We start from the raw sequence: 15,194 nt of genomic DNA on the forward strand, positions 1-15,194 counted from the left end.
GTGGAGTGATTTTGCCTCCCAGGGGACAGCTACAATATCTAGAGACATTTTTGGTTGTCATAATTGGTATGGGGGTGTATGTGCTTCTGGCATCCATGGGTAGAGGCCAAGGATGCCGCTAAACACACTACAATGCACAGTAGTGCTACAAAGCAAAGCATCTGGTCATAAAGTGTCAACAGTGCTGAGGCAGAGAAATCCTGGTCTTGACTGATTTCAAATGGTTCCCATCCTAGAATATCCATACTTCCAGGAGGCTTTACCAAAAACAAACAAACAAACAAACAAACAAAAAACTAGAAATGGAGGCCTTTACTTATTTTTAAAGTTTCAGTTCAGTGCAGTCGCTCAGTAGTATCTCTTTGCAACCCCATGGACTGCAGCACACCTGCAGGGGGTCAGGCCTCCCTGTCCATCACCAACTCCCGGAGTTTACCCAAACTCATATCCATTGAGTCGGTGATGCCACCCATCTCATCCTCTGTCACCCCCTTCTCCCGCCCTCAATCTTTCCCAGCTTCAGGGTCTTTTCTGAGTCAGCTCTTTGCATCAGGTGGCCAAAGTATTAGAGTTTCAGCTTCAGCATCAGTCCTTCCAATGAACACCCAGGACTGATCTCCTTCAGGATGGACTGGTTGGCTCTCTCTGCACTCCAAGGGACTCTCAAGAGTCTTCTCCAACACCACAGTTCAAAAGCATCAATTCTTCAGTGCTCAGCTTTCTTTCTAGTCCAACTCTCACATTCATACACGACTACTGGAAAAACCATAGCCTTGACTAGACTGACCTTTGTTGGTAAAGTAATGTCTCTGCTTTTTAATATGCTGCCTAGGTTGGTCATTGCTTTTCTACCAAGGAGCAAGCACCTTTTAATTTCATGACTACAGTCACCACCTGCAGTGATTTTGGATCCCCAAAAAATAAAGTCTGCCACTGTTTGTACTGTTTCCCCATCTATCTGCCATGAAGTGATGGGATTGGATGCCATGATTTTAGTTTTCTGATTGTCGCGCTTTAAGCCAACTTTTTCACTGTCCTCTTTCACTTTCATCAAGAGGCTCTTTAGCTCTTCTTCCCTTTCTGCCATAAGGGTGGTGGTGTCATCTGCATATCTGAGGTTATTGATATTTCTCCCGGCAATCTTAATTCCAGCTTGTGTTTCATCCAGCCCAGCATTTCTCATGATGTACTCTGCATATAAGTTAAATAAGCAGGGTGACAATATACAGCCTTGATGTAGTCCTTTTCCTATTTGGAACCAGTCTGTTGTTCCACGTCCAATTCTGTTGCTTCCTGACCCACATACAAGTTTCTCAAGAGGCAGGTCAGGTGGTCTGGTATTCCCATCTCTTAAAGAATTTTCCACAGTTTGTTGTGATCCACACAAAGACTGGCACAGTCAATAAAGCAGAAATAGATGTTTTAATATTTAGAGATAACTAAAATTGTGGTATACATAAAGTCTATCTCTTTGGAGGTAAATTATAGCACTCTGTGACTATGTCAATAAGGACTAACTGGTGTATGTCTAATTAACAAAGTATCAAAAAATCAATTACTGACTAACAAATGCCATTTATTGGGCAGACTTTCTCAAACAACTGAAGGAAGTCTATTTAGCAATACCACCCAACACTGTTTTTAGATTTTCTTTTTACCGGTTATGCTTAAATCTGTAGCCCAACACATGCACTGCTTTTCCAAATACAAATCTCCCCTATAGCAAAAGGCCATGCTGCACACTGAAAAAGATAATCAGAGCTGTAAGATGGTAGGAAAAGCTAATAATAGAATGATGGCCCATGTGTATCTGCCTGCATGTAACTGTTATCTGACTTATTTTGGGCCTTGAGCAAGTGGACACATTAACTTCAGCTGTAAGGAAGACTGCAGCACATATTTCTCTCCATTACTCTAAGACTAGCAATGGAAAAAGCACGAGACTTAAAACTCGACATTCAAAAAATAAAGATCAAGGCATTCGGTCCCATCACTTCATGGCAAATAGATGGGGAAAGGATGGAAACAGTGAGACTTTATTTTCTTGGGTTCCAAAATCACTGCAGATGGTGACTGTAGCCATGAAATTAAAAGACGCTTGCTCCTCGGAAGAAAAGTAATGACAAACCTAAACAGCATATTAAAAAGTAGAGACATCACTTTGCCCATAAAGGTCCGTATAGTCAAAGTTGTGGTTTTTCCAGTAGCCATGTACGAATGTGAGAGCCGGACAATAAAAAAGAACTGATGGCTTCAGAACTACGGTGCTGGAGAAGACCCAGGAGTCCCTTGGACAGTAAGGAGATCAAACCAGTCAATCGTAACGGATATAATCCTGAATACTCATTGGAAAGACTGATCCCAAAGCTCCAATACTTTGGCCACCTGCTGAGAAGAGCCGACTCATTGGAAAAGACCCTGATGCTGGAAAGACTGCAGGCAGAAGGGGATGACAGAGGATGAGATGGTTGGATGGCATCACCAACTCAATGGACATGAGTCTGAGCAAACTCCTTAAGATGGTGACCCACGGGGAAGTCTGGCGTGCTGCAGGCCATGGGGTCGCAAAGAGTCAAACATGACTGAGAGACTAAACAAAATCTTTGAGAACTGATTCATTAAACAAAAATACCAAAGTTGGTAAAGTTCATTTTACCTCATTCTTTGTTACCTAAGCGGAAAAAATGGAGGCAGGGAGGGAAATACAATCACTGTAATAGACTCCTAAAGCACTGTAATGTGTCTGAAACTATTACTAATGAGTCTAAACTACTACTACTATTGCAGTAAAATACGTGTGACGATATGCTCCAAAAGGAAATTATCTAGTAACCTAAGATAACAGAAAATACATAAGAATAACCACCTAGTCCCCAGATGACAATAAATTACATTTGAGTTCTCACAGGTTTGGGACACTGTTTTTTGTCAAGAAATGGATGCTGTTCATAACTATAAGGACCTCAATAAAACTGGCCATGGTTACATACGATATTAGGTTACTAAGTCCGGCAAAAACTACATTTTAGGAACGATCACATTTCCAAAAATTAAAGAAATGAGCAATCCTGTCTTCACAGCCTCATCCAAAATATTTACATAAAACCTTTGTGAAATAAACTCTAGAACTAAAGGCCTCCAGCCTGGATTCACCCCGCTTGTGATAACACTCCAAACTGACAATCTAGAAGTAAAATACAGGGACACTTTACTACCCTGAAAATCAGGCCGCATTCCCGCTAGGCCGGGCGGACGTTCTCGGCAGCATCACCTCGCGGCGGCCGGGGCGCCCTCTCTCCCAGGCGCACTCCCGGCCGCAGCGCTCTCGAGACACTGTTGCGCCGCCGTTGCGCCTGTCGACGTCACCTGCTTCCCCAAGGATACAACAGAATGACCCTCGGTGAAAAAATCCACCCACTCTACTCCCTGAGGCGGTGGCCAATAAGACACTACTCCTTTCTTCCAGGCTTTCAAAAATTAAACCTAACCGCAGTAGCCCCACGAGTCTTTACCCACCACCCAAGTAGGAAAACCGTACCACCTTAGCCCAAGGATGCACAAAGAGGCGGTGCCAAACTAAACCCCATTCTCGCGAAATATAAAGACAATTCTCGCGATGTCTCCTCGCCTGTGTTTTTCTAGCCTCTCTCCCCCAAGCTAGCGCGTTGCCTCAAAACATCGCGAGATTTTCTTCTCTCAGTCTCCGCCCCTTTACGGCACGATGGTCGCACAAGAATGCGATACAGGCTTGACGGCCGCCATTTTCTTTCTTTCTTAGCAGTTGGCTGAGAGGTCACTGGGAAGAATCGGTAGCGGCCACTGTAGTGTAGGCATGGCAGACTATTCAACAGTGCCTCCACCCTCCTCTGGCTCAGCCGGTGGCGGAGGCGGCGGCGGTGGTGGTGGAGGAGTTAACGATGCTTTCAAAGATGCACTGCAGAGAGCCCGGCAGGTAAGTCAGGACCGCGCGGCGGGATCCCGACAGCTCACCGTAATTGGCCGCTGGCTGAGTAGGCCGCTACTTCTCGCGCGTTAGGAAGAGGAAAGAAGTGCCCTTCCGGCCTCTGAAATGTGAGAAGACTCACGTTTCTCCACGTTGGTAATACTGATTAGAAGCTGGAATTCGGGTTTTGTGTTCTTGGTGTGTGAGCCACTTTGAACCCCAACGCATGCTCTGCGAAGATGGCTTTAGGTTATTTTCCAGCTTTTGCGGTACTCGCGCTTTTTTCTCTAAGGAGTTAGCATTTCCTTTTCTTCTGAGTGAACATCCACCTCCATGGGATAAAGCGCGCGTAGTTTTACACAATAGCATGGAAGCTTCTAGTAATGAGTTTGGGAAAGGACTAGGGTCCGTCTGTAGGAGCCATAGTAAGGGATGGGACCTGTCATTAAAGCAATCTTTAGAGCTTCCAGCCCATTCGAACTCTCCCGCAGTTAATCTTTTCGGTATCATTTACTTTCACACATTCAAGGAAGAGAATTACGGTAGCACTAGTATCCCGGGCTGGAATCCCTCCTCAGGGCGGGATTTACGCGTGTTCTATGGCTCCTTCCCTCTTCTCAAAATGGCTTCAGGTCCTCATACCCGAAGTTTCAATTTGAATCTGCCTCTCAGTTCAGAGTCGTAAACTGACCAGGACTCTTTGTATTACGTAGGTGCGTACATTTGCCCTGAAGGCACTTTCCCAAACGGGAGCTGTTAAAAAAAAAGAAGTACCGTTGTACTCTAGGATTTAATTTGAACTTTACCTTCATGTAGTTTTCATGTAATTTTCAAATGTATGATGTCGGTATGAACTTGTGTCTAAAGCAAAAGTAAGAATTTTTGTGACACGATGCGTATTAGATGCTAGACATTTTTGGAATACAGTGTTAAGCTAATGGTAATCAGAAATCAATTTTGTGGTATGTTTTGATAACATTAGGAGTTCAGTTCGTTAACTTACTTTTTTTAACCCCTAGTTAGATTAAAGGATCATTTGACTCAAAATACATAAAATCTGCAGTGATGTAGCATATCGCTCATATTTTTATAATGTGAACACATTATAAATAAAAATGTACCTGTACTTGTTTATAATCAGAAATTTTCCAAGTAGTCAGCAGGGGGGTACCATTAACACTAATTATTCGATTTGTTTACCTAATTTTTATTTACTATTTCTGAACGTGTTTGAAATAGTGACTGAGACGTTAATATAACCACAGCAGCCCTGTTAGAGGGGTTTTTAGAGAAGACTCAACCAGAATTAATTTATTCAAGCAGCGCATTGAATCAATTTGTTCCGTACACTATACTTCCATGCTGGAGACTTTTTTAAATGTGTTAATTGGATTTTTTTGCTTTCTAGGAAGCCATGATATAGTCAAGGAACCAAATGCAAAAGAGTAGTAGTATCTGATTAATGCTTTCCAAGCGTAGACAAGATTTAGGCACTGTTAATTCGTCCATTTGTTCTGTAAACATTTATAGAGTTCTGCTGTGAATCAGGTACTGTACACATCACAAGGGAGTGGGGTGCCCTACGGCCAAAGGACTGATATTTTAAGCAAGGCATTAAAGAATGAGAGTTTGACCAGTGGATAAAGAAGCAGCATGCACTAAGGTATGGGGGTTTGGGGGAAGGTGAGAACCTGAGAGTGAAGTCATTGGAGGATAGGGTTGGGTGGGGAAGGAGAGTGGAAAATGAGGTAAGAAAAAGTGCAGATGGATACAGCTTCTGAAGACAATCTTCTTACCAAGTTAGAATGCTTTTTTAATATAGAAATTGTCCTCAAACTATGGATTTCTTGTCCTGCAATAGAGTTTACAAGTGTCTTTGCTGTGATTTGATTATTTCTTCAGAATTGATCTTAAGTCTGATATTCTCAAGTTTAGCATTTGAGTTTAATTGCCCCTTCTCATTGTGTCTGAGAATGCTTCCATATATATATTGGTTGTAGCTGCTTGTCTGATTACTCAGGTGGAGTATAGGGAAAGGTGTTTGGGCTGAAGGAACAAGTTAGGTTAATATTTGAACTCCTTTTTTCCTTATTTGTATTAAATGGATTCTGAATTGTATTTCCAAAATCTCCATCTAACCTTAAGTTTCTTTTCTTTGTCCAGAGTATTATGCTATGTTCTTTGGAAGGAAGAGGTATAAGAACAGCTTATTGCCTTCAAAGAGCTACATACTGGTGGGAAATCTATTGGCATTTCAGCTGAACAGTTCTTTGTTATGCAGGAAAGCAGAACAAATGATTAGGGTCCCTGGACCCTATCTACTTAAAGCTAGTAGCCTTCACTGCAGCTGATTGTTGCCATCTGGCAGTGGAGCCCAGTCTTTTTTCCAGAGAATTCTAATAACTTTCTTTTAAATGTGAAGTTTTCAGATTTTATAATACTCTGTGAGCTAAATCTAACACAAGGGCACCAAATTGCTTCTCTAGGGTTTCCAACGGTATAGTTTAGAAATTATATTTGGCTATTTCAAGTTTATCTGTAGAGGGTGATGTTGAAATTCTTTGACTAGATATTTAGTGATCACACTGATAATAAGTTCTGTCCCTGAAACATTAGAAAGTTAATATATATCTACTTTTTTCCCCTTAAAGTTATATGATGATAGATGTAAATCTGAGACTGAGTAGTAGATTGCAGGTTAAGCAAGATTATCAACCCTCATCACTTGCCCTCTAAACAACTATTAAATTAGTTGTTAGGTAGTCAATTCTTTAAACCTCTTCCTTGATAATTGTGAAAGTAATTCAGACTACTATATTTGAATAAAAAGAAAAATTTATAAAATAGAACTCTTGACTTTTTACTTGCCATTGTTCTCTTCAGTGAAAACTAGCATTTGAGAGTTTTGTTTTGGGGGCTTTTTTTTAGTAACATGTTTTGAGATAGGATAGCAAAACTTGATTATACTAATGAAGACTTAGGACTATAGAGAGGGGACAATATTAATGAAATGGTGGCCTGGTAATATTTCTAGCCTCTTCACATTTCTGGTACGTGGAAACAATCCATTAGGACCTTTCCCATAGTAGGTACTCAATATTTGTTAAATTGAATCAACATATCTTTAATGAATTAGTGATGAAATTTTGTTTTGAAAATAATTGCATTCTTTCAAAATGTATGTCCTTGACCAGTACAAATAAAAAGCTGTTAAAATTTTTGACCCAAACGTTTGAAGTCTTGTGAACTTTGTATTATTGTTGAATTCTAGTGTGCTGACTTGTTCATAGTAACTGGCAATTTATATGCTACATATTAGGGCTCTGTGCTAAGCATATGTGTATTAACTCATTTAATTCCTACAATTATCCTACAAGGTAAGTGGAGAAACTATTTATCTCTTTTGTACACAGAAGATGAATGAGGCACAAAATGCTTAAGGAAATTTGGCAAGGACACAAAGCAGTAAAACCAGAATTACCACTGACCCCAAATCACGGTTGGACCCCAAAGCCTAAGGAAGTATGTAGACTGAAACTTAGGAGATAGTCATTTTGGGCATTTAGGTAATTACTTCTAAAAGTCAGCCTTTTGTGTGTTGTTGTTTGTGGTTTTATTGTTTTAATCTTGAAAATCAGGTGGTATGACTGAATCTCTTAAATTTTCTTTCAACTCCAAAATTCTTGGATTCTAGGAATAATCAATGAAGAAAGGTGGAAAATGCTAAAACAATGAAAATACAAAAATTATTTACCCTTTTGAGAAGTAAGGAGAGTCCAAATAGAACACTCGTATTTTTATTGTAAATTCAAATCAAAGAAGTTGTCTATACTTAGTTCTACTGGTCTCATAAGAATTTTGTATAGCTAGAGGTTGAAGTTTAAGGATTACTATTTCTCTTAAATTAATCCTGTGAAGTAACCTAGCAAATGTATGTTTAACTGATCGAATAGTAAGTGGTATTTTTACTAAAAGCTCTTCACTGACATTTTGAGTGAAGGGGGCCTCCCAGGTGGCACTAGTGGTAAAGAACCCGCCTGCCAATGCAGGCGATGTGGGTTTGATCCCTGGGTCGGGAAGATCCCCTGGAGAAAGAAATGGCAACCCACTTCAGTATTCTTGCCTGGGAAATCTCATGGACAGGGGAGCCTGGTGGGCTACAGTCCATGGGGTTGCAAAGAGTTGAACAGGATCAGAGCGACTTCACACAAAAAATGTTTTTGTGTTGGTTTGGAATTTTTGAGATGGTGTTAACTGGTTCTTCTGAGTGAACTTAATGATCAGTTTTCATTTGAATATTTTTAGAACTATTCAATAAATAGGAAGGTATCCAATTAAGTATCCTTTTTCTATGCAGAAGTTCCTTGGAGTTCAAGGAGTGCTGCTTTGCAAACGCAGAGTATTTATAAAAGCTAATTGCAGAAGGTATTGCCAGCCTAAACTATTTCCTTCATTTGTATTGTTGTTTCTCAGACCTGGAATACTTCCCTTATAAATCAGTGCCCAGCAGCTAAGTTCCTTTGCAACAATTCTGATGCTCCTTGCTTTAAAACTGAAGTGGAAAAGCAATTTTCAGGTGTGATGAGGAAATTTTTCAAAAAAAAAATAATAATATTAATTAGATCAAATATACAAATAAGCTTTTGAGAAAGTGAAAGATGATTAAGGTAGGTTAGAGTGACCAAAGCTATAGCATCAAGAAATATCTCTTTATCAAGCATTTTTATATTTAATCCTAATATGCTTTGTAGTGGGTGTTTGCATTTACAGGTGAGAAAAAGGGAAATCTGGGAACCCTAAGAAATGTATTTGGTATATGGGATCAGGACTTAAGTGATACATTTTGAATTCAGCTTGTTAAATACACTTATCCTTCACAGTTTTCTAATTATAGTGAAGCTTGAGGCACTTGGTTTAGTTCCACATCAAGATCTCTCTTTGGAAGAATTCCAGTCATCAAAAGTTTCACATTCTCTTTAACTTTTATCATGGAAAATTTCAAACATAACTCAAGATTCAAAGAATAGCATCAGTGCATCACCCATCTTTGGTGACTACCCCTTCAGTAATTTCAGTGGAACTCTGTAGAAATTGGAACTTCACCATTGACTTACTATGCCTCTTGAGATGTTTTTCAGTTGTAAAATAATTATCTCATAAGCACTCTATCTCATAGAATTGTTGTGATTCAGTGACAAAATGAGTATAAAACATTTATTACAGTGTAGAGTTTGGTCTGTTGGCACTCAGCAATTTTACTTCCATTTCCTTTTTCACAGAAAAATGCCATAAATATCCCCTGGTTTTGCCTCACTTGTGAGGCTGGTACTTCTTAAATGACGTTTGCCCCAGGACATGGTTCTATAATAGACTTAGATGTACAACTTCCCAGGTTTCCCCCACACCTCCACGTTTCCTTAGGGAAAGATTGTCCAGAAGAAGTATTATGCAAGTTACATATTTTAACTCAACATACCTAAAATATTGCCGTTTTAATGTATTCAGTATAAAAATTGGGGGGATGCGTTACATTCTTTTTATTTGTTCCACAGTTTCACTATTTAGTGTGTCTTTTACAGTTGAAGTACATCTCAGTTTGGACTAGACGTATCAAGTACTCACTGACCAGATGTGACTAGCGTTTTACACCTTGTTAGGCAGCATAGCCTTAGCATCTCATAAGCTGTTCACAGCTGTTCTCTCTGTGCCAACACATGGTCATGGAGAAGATACAATTAGGAGTCAGACTTTCCTCAAAGTTCTTTAGTCAGTCTTCTAAAGATTTCTAATTGATTACTTTTGTTTTTATAGAGATATATGAGAAACTTTCAGATGATTATTATTTAACTTTCTGAAGTTATTAATGATAGTAATAAATTGAATTAATTTGTCTATCAAGTTAATTTTCCTACGTGATGGATATTTAGCATATGTGAGGAAATTTAGTAATGAATAGTTAAAGCTATGATGCTATCCTCGATGATGATGTGTTTTTGTTTTTTAAGATTGCAGCAAAAATTGGAGGTGATGCTGGTACGTCACTGAATTCAAATGACTATGGTTATGGGGGACAAAAAAGACCTTTGGAAGATGGAGGTAAGTTATAGCCATAAATATTTTAAATTGTTTTACAGAGTCTAGTTGAAGTGATTTTCATTGTTTTTCAAGTGTTCTTTTTTTGAAACATTGCTTTTATTATAAGGTTCCTAAAATTATAAGGGTTATATTGGCCTCAGAAGGAGAGGGGGTAAAAAGAGACCTAAACAAGGTAGGTAAAATTTGAGTTAACCAGCCAGTTTTGTCTTAGTAGAAGACATCATTTTTCCTTTTTTAGGATTGTGCCAGATTGATAGTTTGCACAGACAACTTGTTAATATACTGAAGTAAAAGTCTAGGAAACATTTCACTGGTTTTTCTCATCATACATGAATTAATCTGAGATGCTATATTCTCATTACTTTGTTATTTTAGATTTCACTTTAAAGGTTGAAGTTGCTATATAGATTGCTACTTTCGTGTGTTGCAGGTTATACCATTGTTACCTTTTTGTTTGCTTTAGTACCTTGTTTTGTGTTTCAGGTTTAACTCAAAATGTGGCTTAAAACAGTAGATATACAGTGCTTTGTATTTTTTAAAAAAACATAATTGTTGAAGCTTCTGAACTTAGAAGTCTGCACGTATTTTTTATTTTAGATTTGATGTATGAATTTTGATACATTTTCTTTTTGCCCTTTTATTCTTTTTTAAAGGAGGATTCTGAATGAGCTTATAGAATGTATTTGTAGCTTTTGATCAGGAGTACTTGGTTTCCTTTTATTTAAGTGTCTTTCACATTTATAGTGAGGTTTTAATATACAAAAAAAAAATGAGCTAATGATGCTTCAGATGTTGTATGTAATGTATTCTTTTTATTTTATGTGTAGATGGCTCTTGGACAAGTCCGAGCAGTACAACACACTGGGAGGGAATGCCCTCTCCTTTTAAAGGCAGGAATTTTTATTTATTACCTGTGTTCAGTATGTAAACGTGAAATAAACCAGTGGATTCTTAAATGGACACAAATATTTCTTGGATTATGTGTCTGAATTTTTGCTGCACAACATTCTGATGTTTAATCATTTAAGTTTGAAGGGGGGAGGAGAATGTAGTACTTTGAGCTGTAGGTTGCCTATTCTAAGGAATGCATTGTATTCATGTGTGTAAAGGATGTAGATAAAGATGAAGTCATGTAGTTGTTGAGTTTCTGCTGAAGTTTATGCTGTTTTATGCTGTGAAATGTTTGGTTAGGAATAGTAGAACAGTTTAGCTTGAGATTGCCTTGTAATGTGATTTTTTTTTTTTTTTTTTTTTTTTACTTATTTTGCATAGCTTTGTGTTCATTGTCAGGTACACTCAGCTTTTGATATGTCAAAATTTCACATTTTGATAGGTTCTTTTCCTTCCAATCTTCAGTTCCTACAGTGGGAAGCATCATTAGACTTTAGCATGTGATGTTTTGCTAACTAATGGACTAAATACTTTCTTGTATCATTCTAAAGTGATTGACATACGTTAAGGTCAGTGATTTGATTTAGTAAAAAGAATTTTCTTTTAATGTCTGTGCATCTTTTAAACATGAAGAGCATGAAAGAAGTGTAGTTTTCTTTGTTTCGATTCCTAAGTGTTTGGGCTGAGTTTTGGTGGTTTTGGTTGAAATGATAAACCATACCCTCAGCTATTTCAATAAATGTTTATATTGGTGTTCTTGATTGGGTATGGGGGAGCTGAGTCTTATATTATATTATTGGCAAAAAATTAAAAGACTCTTTAATTTTGCAGATCAGCCAGATGCTAAGAAAGTTGCTCCTCAAAATGACTGTAAGTGTTTATTTTAAATTTGGTTAAAAACTAGATTTTAATAACAGGATTTTGTTCCTATGTTTTGTGGTATCTTTGAAGTTATTTGAAGGCCATAAATTTTCTTTTTGAATGAATTTATTTGTAAAAATATACCTTCTATCTTTATAATATTCCAGTTCTGTTATGGCAGTGTGTATATTATAAGATTTGGTTGCTAAATCATTTTATGTATTCAATTTGTTTTATAACTCCCACTTTTTAATTGATGGGTAGTTGTTATATTTTCCATTATGGTCTATCATTGGATATTGAATATAGTTCCCTGTACTGTACAGTAAGAACATGTTGCTTATCCATATATATGTATAGTTTGTATCTGCTAACCTCAACCTCTCACTCCATCCCTCCACCAACAGCCCCCCCTCGACCAATCACAAGTCTGTTCTCTGCCCATGAGTCTATTTCTATTTCTTGGATAGATTCATTTGTGTCATATTTTAGATTGCACATATAAGTGATATCATGTGGTATTTGTCTTTCTCTTTCTGACTTCACTTAGTATGGTAATATTTAGTTGCATCCATGTTCCTGTGAATGGCAATATTTCATTCTTTTTTATGGCTAATAGTATTTTACTCTGTATATATACCATATCTCCCTTTATCCATTCTTCTGTCAACAGACGTTTAGATTATTTCCATGTCTTGGCTATTGTGAATTGTGCTGCTGTGAACATAAGTGTTACAGTTCCATTTCTTAATTGTTGCTTAACAACACTTGAAAAAGGACATTTTTTAATGCTATTGCTAATAATGTCTGCCCTTTCGCTGAGTTTCTTGCCAAGTCTGTTGATTTAAGTATTCTGCATCAAATTTTATTCTTTTCAAGATGTTGTCTTATGTCAGGGGAAAATTGTAGAATTGCTTTAAATGATTATATTGTTAAACATCTGTCAATTTAAATAAAATAATTTTCATTTCATTTAATTTTTTGGCAGCTTTTGGAACACAGTTACCACCGATGCATCAGCAGCAAAGGTATAGTAAAATAAAAGCTTTTCAAAGAGTATTTTGCAAGTTTTAGTTGAATTCAATGTGAAATATAACCAAGTTAGTATGTAGTGAATATACGTGTCTGTGTGTGTGTGAATCCTTTCCCTTGACTCAAATAGGTAATAGTGAATGATCAGTTTTCTTTTTGAGTGAAATACATTTATACTTTGGAAGGATGGGTGATGGGTGAAATTAGCCACCCTTTGGAAAAGCTAAAGTGGATTAAAATAACTTAAAATGATACTTCTGAACTGCACCCCATCTGCTTTTTTAGCTACGTAGGCCTCATATTTTTACTTTTGAGTATTTTAAGTGTTTGCCTACAAGCTTAGTTTAAGCTTGTAGAAGCTGTTAGATTTCTATGTTTATTTTTATTTGTAAACAAATTACATTTCTTCGAAGAAAAATGTTAGTTTCTGTCATTTCTTAGCAGGTCTGTAATGACAGAAGAATACAAAGTTCCAGATGGAATGGTTGGATTTAGTAAGTAATCTAATTTTTTTTTAACTTTGAAAGACATAATCAAAATACGCTTTAAAACCTTTCAGCAAATAATTTTCTTTTTTCTTACTAGTAATTGGCAGAGGAGGTGAACAGATCTCACGCATACAACAGGAATCTGGATGTAAAATACAGATAGCTCCTGGTAATGTTATTCTCTTGCTGTAATTTTCAAAGTCACAAGAAAACTAGCACTTTTAAAGTTGTTAGTGAAAATGATGCTGTTACTCTTTTCTTGGCCTAAGATTTTTGTTTCTTTTTACTTGTAGACAGTGGTGGCCTTCCAGAAAGGTCTTGTATGTTAACTGGGACACCTGAGTCTGTCCAGTAAGTATGAAAATCATGTTCTAGTTCTTCCTTCCTGAAGGATATTGTCCCTGCAATTGAACCAACTTTTCTTCTGCATTATTACTTTTCCCCTTTTCTAGAAAATTTCTAAAAGCACATAAACATGCTTTAAAAATCCCTCTATCTGAACATAAAACCATCTTTGAACCCCACATTTCTATTTTTCAGGTCTCTTTTACCAAAAAACGTAAAAGGTGGTTACTGCTTGAATCTTCAGACTTGATTTCTTTCCCTAAATTCCAGATGTATATATTCTGTTGCTTCCTCAGTATACTCTCCACTTGGATGTCTTTTAGACATCTCAAAGTTTACCTTGTTAAAAACAGAATCATTGTTTTTCCAGTCCGTACGTTTTCTTTTACTTATCTAATTCATCTCATTTCATTGTGTGACAACTATTCTAATACTTTGATCTTTCTTTTATGACTCATTTATCCATAAGCAACTCTTGGTCATTTTACCTTTCATAATTTATTTAGAATTCAGTCTCTTCTTGCCACCTTCCATGTCATCTTATTTCTGGCACCATTTGCCTGTGTTACTGCAAGGTGTTTCCGTTTTTTTTTTGTTTTGTTTTTTTAGCTTTGTCCAATTATAGTACAGCCACACTGATCCTTTTAAAATGTGAGTCAATTCATATACTACTTTGTTCAAAACCCTCTAATGCTTTCCCATTTACAGTAGAAGTCAGTGTCTTTATTATGGCTCAGGTTCCCTGCCACCTTTCTCACTGCATATTTTGCCATTCTCCCAGCTCACTCTGTTCTAGTAGCCTCTTTTCTGTAGCCTCTTCTCTGTTTTTTCAGGACACCAAGAATGTTTCTCATTTGAATCCTTTAGTTCTTCTCCCTGGGATGTTTTTCCCCCAGATGGTTTCATAGTCACTCCTGTACTTCAGGTCTTGGCTTAAATGTCTCCTTATCAGTAAAGTTTTTGTTTATTTTTATTTATTTACTTTTTGATCACTACTATGCGGCTGCCCAGATCTTAGTTGCTTGACCAGAGATTGGACTCAGGCCCCACTGCAGTGGAAGTGCAGAGTCCTAGCTACTAGACTGCCAGGGAATTCCTCATTCATCTATTTTACATGAAATAGCATCCCTTCACACACACATACAATCTGTCCTTCTTATCTCACTTTAATATTCTTTATCGCACTTAACAAATGAGTTATTTAACCTTCTGTTTTTACTTATTTAATAAAGTTAAGCCACATCAGCAAATACCTTGACTATTTATTTCAGTGCTGTAACCCCAACCTAGAATAGTTCCTGGCATATATAGTTGACATATTTAAATTATTTGTTGAATGAACAAATAAATTTTAACGTGAGTAACCAAAGTAAAGTTTTAAAAATAAATGCGTCATTTAATTTTCAGATGAATGAGCTTTATTCTGAGATGACTTTAGAAGTAGGGTATTTCTTCTTGGAAGTTTCATACTGTTCTTAAAAATATTGAAGATTATATACCTGGAAACTTTATTGCATTGTTTCAGTTTTTGATATTGA

At 37.2% G+C, this 15,194-nt stretch overlaps 1 protein-coding gene across 12 annotated transcripts in view; it reads left to right on the forward strand.

The window, feature by feature from the left end:
* Positions 1-3,726: 3,726 nt before the first annotated feature.
* FUBP1 (far upstream element binding protein 1) overlaps positions 3,727-15,194 on the forward strand; it is a 33,722-nt gene continuing 22,254 nt past the window's right edge. For 3 of the 12 annotated variants that reach the window (XM_061121565.1, XM_061121568.1, XM_061121567.1), the window contains exons 1-8: positions 3,727-3,952; positions 9,949-10,039; positions 10,867-10,929; positions 11,762-11,800; positions 12,780-12,819; positions 13,265-13,317; positions 13,409-13,480; positions 13,605-13,662. In XM_061121565.1, the coding sequence (XP_060977548.1) occupies positions 3,833-3,952; positions 9,949-10,039; positions 10,867-10,929; positions 11,762-11,800; positions 12,780-12,819; positions 13,265-13,317; positions 13,409-13,480; positions 13,605-13,662 (536 nt within the window). In that variant the 5' untranslated portion in view covers positions 3,727-3,832. The remainder of the gene's footprint in view (positions 3,953-9,948; positions 10,040-10,866; positions 10,930-11,761; positions 11,801-12,779; positions 12,820-13,264; positions 13,318-13,408; positions 13,481-13,604; positions 13,663-15,194) is intronic. The other 9 variants (XM_061121566.1, XM_061121572.1, XR_009689178.1 and 6 more) reach the window with 6 other exon arrangements.

This window comes from Dama dama, chromosome 20, assembly GCF_033118175.1.
Source record: "Dama dama isolate Ldn47 chromosome 20, ASM3311817v1, whole genome shotgun sequence".
Classification (NCBI taxonomy): domain Eukaryota; kingdom Metazoa; phylum Chordata; class Mammalia; order Artiodactyla; family Cervidae; genus Dama; species Dama dama.